The 7,760-nt window shown below is 43.1% G+C and overlaps 1 protein-coding gene and 1 non-coding gene across 2 annotated transcripts; one reads left to right on the top strand and one right to left on the bottom strand.

The window, feature by feature from the left end:
• Positions 1-224: 224 nt before the first annotated feature.
• LOC130507284 (uncharacterized) lies at positions 225-7,097 on the bottom strand. Its single transcript, XM_057001994.1, has 2 exons — positions 3,133-7,097; positions 225-241 (listed from the first exon to the last, which is right to left on the bottom strand). The coding sequence occupies exon 1, from the start codon at positions 6,157-6,159 to the stop codon at positions 3,697-3,699; it is 2,463 nt and encodes an 820-aa protein (XP_056857974.1). The 5' UTR covers positions 6,160-7,097; the 3' UTR covers positions 225-241; positions 3,133-3,696.
• On the top strand, positions 5,504-5,610 carry LOC130507285 (small nucleolar RNA R71). Its single transcript, XR_008942270.1, has one exon. It is a non-coding gene; the product is annotated as a small nucleolar RNA R71 (small nucleolar RNA).
• Positions 7,098-7,760: the final 663 nt, after the last annotated feature.

Consider the following 7,760-nt stretch of genomic DNA (forward strand, 5'->3'; position numbering starts at 1 on the left):
GGCCTTTTGGGAAGGAGTCCCAGAAACAAATTCAATGCGGACTTTGTCTTCGGGCCCAAAGTGGACAATATCGTACTAATCGGATAATAGAGAGTTGGACATGGGCTTTCAAATCCCCAAACAATGGTATCAGAGCCGGGATGACGAACATCTGCAAGAAGACCAAAATACCCTTCAAGTTCGAAGAGCCTCCACTTCGATGGGAAGGGCGGGGTGCGTGATGCTAGGAATTTCAAAGTTCCTAAAACAAATGTTGTAGGATAGTGATGAATGTCGAACCAGTTCTGAGGGACTCAAAGCAGTGAGAATGCAAGTATTTGCCTAATCTAAGTGCAGCCAGTGATTTGATGATTTCTAAACTAATGATTAAAGCTAATGCAAAGCAATAAAAATGATACTTTTAAGCTATTGGAAAGGAGAACTCATGGGTATAGGAACTTGACCTCGGGTGATCAGGATTCGAACTAAGGATGAACAATAAACGATCAAACAAACAACCTTAAGCCTAGACACAATTCTAAGCAAGCTCTATGTCTAGATGAATGCTCATTTGCTAACACATCTCAAACATCAAGTGTCCTTGGTTGAATAACATGCAAGCAATCAGTCACAACAGGTCTATTAGCTATCTTAGCATCTTTAACAACAAATGTCTTTGGCAAAGTACACTAAAAGCCTAGGAGAGTTGACTCGGGCATTTCATCGAACACCTGTCGGGTGAGAAATGCCTAGAGATCACCCTTTGAGTGGCCTACTCAAATGATGTATTGAAATCACTCTACTAGCAAGGAGATGACATGATCTACACTAAAACATCATAGAACTAACCTAATCACCCTTAGTCTCCTAACCCATGAATTCAAAAGGTGATTACTCACTAATCTCCATGATTCCTCTTAAACCCATGATGGATTTCAGATTAATCATGTAGAGAAATAGATGAGAGATCACAAGAACAATAACAAACCAAGTCAAAAAGAGATTAATTTCTTGAGAGAGTTTGTGTTCTTCAATAGATCAAAGATTATCTGCCCAAAAAGTGGCTACAACATACTTAAACATTAGGTTTTTCAGAGTAAAAACGTGCATAAGAAATTGCAAAAAGGTCCTTGAAAAATCATAAAATCGGGTAGCATAAAGGGGTGGAGCGACCAGGAGGGGTCGCTCCGGGTGGTCGCTGCGGGTTGGTCGAAGAAAACGAGCGGGCTGGGTGAGTCGCTGCGCCGAGGTCGCTCCAGGAGTGAAGTCACAGCGGCCAGCCAGGGTCGCTCCGGTCAGGTCGCTCCGGATGGATATGTCTCTAGTAAATTGGTCATAACTTCTTCGTTACATCTCCAAATGACTTGAAACCACTTCCATTAGAAAGCTAACTCAATTTCATGTGTCTCCACAAAATCTTAGCAACAGAAGATGTCTCGAAGGCCTCCATCCATGCTCATCTTTCACCCCCTTTTTGAGCACATTGCTTCCAAATGTCTCCAAGAACTCCATGTGGTGTTCCAATACCTGATAGAGACATATGTATGCCAAATGCAACCTAAACATGCCTAAATCCTAATCTATATGATGCAAATGCCTATGAATGAATGGTTAAAACAATGCAAATATGCAAGACATCAACTCCCCCACACTAGTCCTTTACTTGTCCTCAAGTGAACTTTCTGGGACTCATAGGGGAAGAGGTTTGAAAGTGGGAGCTCATAGCCAAGAGAAACACAAAAGCACTTGCTTCAACATAAGAATTCAGTACTAGCACACTCTCTCTTATTATCCTCTAGCTTCTCTAGGCCTGTCTCAACTCAACATTATGCATTCACACATTCAATTCAGCCAACTCTCACATTCATTAAGCAATACAACAAGTGAGCTCTATGCAAATGGTCAATTGGTCCAAGTCATTTGGGTAAGGGAAGGCTTTTTCGCTCTAGTGATCAAAGGTTTCATAACTCATTATCTTCAAGGTTTAACACTCAAAACAAGTAGCCTTGACATTGCACATAATATATCTAAGAAAGGGATCAACTAATGCATACAATGCTCAATCTTCATTGTTCTACCCTTTTTCAAACATACAAGTGACACAATTGAAATCCCAAGTTACACCCATCTCACATCTCTCACCCAAAAATCTCAAGAACACATCCACAAACTCTCAATCAAGGGAAATATTTAAACTTTTAAAACACAGCCTCTAAGCTCATTCTCACTTTGCTAGCCCCCTTTTTCTTTTTTTTTTCTTTTTTTTTTTTCTTATTTTTATTTTTATTTTTTATTTGGGGGCCAAGACTTTCACAACTTTGAGCTAGAGGTTTATACAATTCCCAATAAGACAATTAAGCACAAGAGTTCATTCATTCCCATTCAACTTTCAAGTTCAAACTTTACAACACTCACCCCCACCTATGGCTAGACAATAGCGTAAGCAATCTAGCAAGAATGAAGACTGAGCATTGTCGTTCCCAATACTCTCAAGATTATGCGCATGTAAGACTTTCCGAAAAAGGCCTCACTCAACAAACAATTAAGGCTTAAAAGGAGGAGAGGGTTTTAGGGAGTGGAATGCCACTAGAGATTGTCAAAAAGATCGGCATAAAAGATGTGACAACTCTAGTGTGAATATCCATGACTTAGCACACAAGGGACCATGAGCAAGAAATTAAGTTCATTCAGTTCGATTCAAAGTTGTAGTTGGCTTAAGAGATTGAGTTTCAGAGAGAGTTTTCAAGGCACAAAGCTTACAAGGTTTTCAAGAGAGGTGCATGAACTATACAAGGCTAGACAATGCTCCCTACAAGGCGTTTTAAATCAGCTCCCAATGCAAATGAATGCAACCTATATGCTTCTAGACTCAATCCTAAAGTATGCAAATGATACACTAAATGATTCTTTTTGTGTGTTTTCAAATTTTTTTTTTTTTTTTTTTTTTTTTAAATTTTTTTTTTTTTTTTTGGTTTTTCTATGCAAATAAGAATGTAAAATGTAATGCATGAGACTCAGAATCATCAAAGCAAACATGATCAAATACTTGGTACCTCCCCCACACTTAAATCACACAGTCTCTGTGTGAGGGAGACACCTAATGGAAAGGTAAAATGCAAAGAAAAACTGGGATAAACAAGGGTTGCAGGTTACCTGGAGTGGAGCGAGGTAGGGGACCCGCTGTGATGGGTCGCTCCAGGTTTGCTCGGAACAACGAGCGACCTGTGCTACCCGCTGAGGCTGGCCGCTCCGGCTCGGTGAGGTCACAGCGACCAGGTAGGGTCGCTGCGGGTGATGGCTTCTCAGCGACCGGGGAGACCCGCTCCAGTTAACCGCTGCCGAAGAAGACGAGCGATGGGGACATGTCGCTGCGGGTGCGTCGCTGCTGGTGATGTCTTCACAGCGACCTCCATGAGCCGCTGTGGGAGGTCGCTCCAGAATGAAGCGAGCGACGGGGATCAGCCGCTGCGCCAAGACCGCTCCGTGCTGATGGAGTCACAGCGACCAGGCAGAGCCGCTGTGACTGGTCGTTGGGCTCTGCTCGTCCTTGTGTCACTCCTTTTGCCTATTTTTACCTGCATACAACTTCATTTTCCCATTGCTTTATGCAGTAAGATGAAAATAAAAATACTAATGCAATATATACAAGGATACTCATGGGACTTCCTCCCAAGTGAGCTTGTTTTAAGTCTCTAGCTTGACTTTGCCTCCTTTGGATCAGGCTGGAGTAGGTGCAGAAAGTGGAGTTAACACCCCATCTTCCTCAGGTGGTAGCTCACCAAGGTGATCATCAGCAGGAGGGCCCATTTCTTCAATGATGAAGGCTTGTCCAAACACAGTGGGGTTCTTCATTTTCTCCTTGATGTCAAAGTGGAGGATGTTCGCCTTACCCAAATGGAGGTCAATCTTGCCTTCTTTCACATTCACAATAGCTCCTGCTGTAGCTAAGAATGGCCTTCCAAGAATCAATGGGTCTTGAGCCTCCTCACCCATTTCAAGCACCACAAAATCTGTAGGTATCTCATACCCTCCAATCTTCACAGGGAGGTTCTCTAGGATGCCCACAGGGTACTTCACTGAACGATCAGCTAACACCAGAGAGAGTCTACACTTCTTGTATTGAGTGAAGCCAAGCTTCTTTGCCACAGATAAAGGCATCAAGCTGACACTAGCTCCCAAATCGCAGAGACATTTCTCAAAAACCATAGGTCCAAGAGCACAAGGTAGTGTGAAGCATCCTGGATCCTCTAGCTTCTCTGGAGCATTAAGCCTCTGAATGATGGCATTGCACTCATGGCTCAGAACCATCATGCCCTCCATCTCCTTCTTCTTAGCAGTTACAGCATCTTTCAAGAACTTGCTGTATTGAGGAATCAGCATGAAAGCATCAATGATGGGCATTGTAACCTGAGCTTCACTCATCTGCTTCTCAAACAAAGCCTTGTACTTCTGTAGCAGCTGCTTCTTGAATCTACCAGGGAATGGAAGCTTGGGTTCATAGGGAGGAGGGACAGAAGAGCTCTCACCTGCTGGAGCAGCAGATTCACCATCTTTTGTTGTCTTCTTCTCTTCTCCAACCTTTCCTTTACCCTTATCTTTCTCAATCTTCTCCAAGATCTCATCATCTGTCTTCTCATCAACAATGACCACTTCATCATCTAGATTGATGGCTATCTCCTCACCTTGTTTCTCAGCATCCTTGGTGAGGGTTCTAGGAGGTAACTGCTTACCACTCCTGAGTGTGACAGCTTTTGCGTCCTTGGGATTTTGATCAGATTTTCCAGGTAGAGATCCTGGCTGACGATTCTGGTGGGTGCTCATGGAAGCAAACTGATTCTCCAAATTCTTGACAGAAGAAGCAAGGTGGGAGAATTTGTTGTTGAGCTCATTGTAGCTCCCATCAATCTTGGAGTGAAGGTTCTTCAGCTCATAGCCCACATGCTTCTCACTTCTAGTCTGAGACTCCAAGATCTGTTTCAGTAATGCATCAGTGCTGCTCTCTTGAGGGGCAGAAGAGCTAGGAGAGGGGCTTTGCTGAGGCTGATAGTTGCTCTGCTGGTTGTTTCTTGGCTGATAACCACTCTGCTGGTTGTTGGAATAGGGCTTCTGTTGGTAGTTGTTGTACTGAAAGTTGGGTTCCTTCTTGTACCAGCTACCATTGCTGTTGATGAAACACAATTCTTCTTGCCCTTCCAAACCATCAACCTCATTGACAGTAGGAGGTATCTCCTGTTGTGGGTTACCAACAAAGTTCACCTGCGCTTGTGTGGCCTTATCAGCAATGAGTGTGTCAATCTTCTCCTGAAGAGCTTTGATCTCATTCCTTGTGTGCTTGTCATCACCTCTACTGCTTCTGTCATGGTCTCCACTGTAGACTGCATCACTCTTAACCATGTTGTCAACCAGAGCCTCTGCTTCTTCCTCAGTTCTCCCCAAAAAGAACCCATTGCTAGCTGTATCCAGTCTGGCTCTATACTTAGGAAGAGCACCTCTGTAGAATGTGCTCAGCAAGCTCTCCTTGGAAAAACCATGGTGTGGGCACTGAGCTTGGTAACCATTGAATCTCTCCCAAGCTTCACTGAATCCTTCCAAGTTCTTCTGTTGGAAGCTGGAGATCTCGTTCCTCAACTTAGCAGTTCTTGAGGTGGAGAAGAATTTCTCCAAGAATGCCTTTTTGCAGTCTTCCCAAGTGGTGATGGAGTCACTTGGTAGAGACTTCTCCCACTGACGTGCCTTATCCCCCAAAGAGAAGGGGAATAGCTTGAGCTTTAAAGCATCCTCTGACACACCATTAGTCTTTGACATACCACAGTAGCTGTCAAACTTATCCAAGTGATCAAATGGGTCCTCCACAGCCAGACCATGATACTTGTTGTTCTCTATGCAGTTGAGCAGTCCTGACTTGATCTCAAAGTTGTTAGCAGCCACAGCTGGTGCTCGAATTCCAAGTCTAGGACCATGGATGTTGGGGCGGTCATAAGTGCCAATGGGGCGAGCTGGTCGCTGTTGAGGTCCATTGGGGTTCTGAGGATTTTGTTGTTCTTCCATTGCAGCTTCCAGTGGCTGCAGTTGAGCTTGTTGCTCTTCTTCTCTTCTTTTTCTAGCACACTCTCTCTCTAAAGCTCTGATGTCTGTGGCTCTTGGAACAAGGTTTGATGTACCCTTGCTCCTCAAGTTCATACACCTGAAAATCACAAAGAGGTGAAGAAGAGAATCAGTAACTTAAAAAAATAAAAATGACTTAGTCTCAAGCAAATGACTAAATCTCAATGTTCAAATCAAACTCAGAATTTGGCAACGGCGCCAATTTGATGCTAGGAATTTCAAAGTTCCTAAAACAAATGTTGTAGGATAGTGATGAATGTCGAACCAGTTCTGAGGGACTCAAAGCAGTGAGAATGCAAGTATTTGCCTAATCTAAGTGCAGCCAGTGATTTGATGATTTCTAAACTAATGATTAAAGCTAATGCAAAGCAATAAAAATGATACTTTTAAGCTATTGGAAAGGAGAACTCATGGGTATAGGAACTTGACCTCGGGTGATCAGGATTCGAACTAAGGATGAACAATAAACGATCAAACAAACAACCTTAAGCCTAGACACAATTCTAAGCAAGCTCTATGTCTAGATGAATGCTCATTTGCTAACACATCTCAAACATCAAGTGTCCTTGGTTGAATAACATGCAAGCAATCAGTCACAACAGGTCTATTAGCTATCTTAGCATCTTTAACAACAAATGTCTTTGGCAAAGTACACTAAAAGCCTAGGAGAGTTGACTCGGGCATTTCATCGAACACCTGTCGGGTGAGAAATGCCTAGAGATCACCCTTTGAGTGGCCTACTCAAATGATGTATTGAAATCACTCTACTAGCAAGGAGATGACATGATCTACACTAAAACATCATAGAACTAACCTAATCACCCTTAGTCTCCTAACCCATGAATTCAAAAGGTGATTACTCACTAATCTCCATGATTCCTCTTAAACCCATGATGGATTTCAGATTAATCATGTAGAGAAATAGATGAGAGATCACAAGAACAATAACAAACCAAGTCAAAAAGAGATTAATTTCTTGAGAGAGTTTGTGTTCTTCAATAGATCAAAGATTCCCTGCCCAAAAAGTGGCTACAACATACTTAAACATTAGGTTTTTCAGAGTAAAAACGTGCATAAGAAATTGCAAAAAGGTCCTTGAAAAATCATAAAATCGGGTAGCATAAAGGGGTGGAGCGACCAGGAGGGGTCGCTCCGGGTGGTCGCTGCGGTTGGTCGAAGAAACGAGCGGGCTGGGTGAGTCGCTGCGCCGAGGTCGCTCCAGGAGTGAAGTCACAGCGGCAGCCAGGGTCGCTCCGGTCAGGTCGCTCCGGATGGATATGTCTCTAGTAAATTGGTCATAAACTTCTTCGTTACATCTCCAAATGACTTGAAACCACTTCCATTAGAAAGCTAACTCAATTTCATGTGTCTCCACAAAATCTTAGCAACAGAAGATGTCTCGAAGGCCTCCATCCATGCTCATCTTTCACCCCTTTTTGAGCACATTGCTTCCAAATGTCTCCAAGAAACTCCATGTGGGTGTTCCAATACCTGATAGAGAACATATGTATGCCAAATGCAACCTAAACATGCCTAAATCCTAATCTATATGATGCAAATGCCTATGAATGAATGGTTAAAACAATGCAAATATGCAAGACATCAGTGCGTAGCAGAGGCCAGTCAAAGATCCTGGGAACTTCGGTTGTGGGAGGAGAATCCTCAATGTAACTTCG

This window comes from Raphanus sativus, unplaced genomic scaffold (assembly GCF_000801105.2).
Source record: "Raphanus sativus cultivar WK10039 unplaced genomic scaffold, ASM80110v3 Scaffold4264, whole genome shotgun sequence".
Classification (NCBI taxonomy): Eukaryota; Viridiplantae; Streptophyta; class Magnoliopsida; order Brassicales; family Brassicaceae; genus Raphanus; species Raphanus sativus.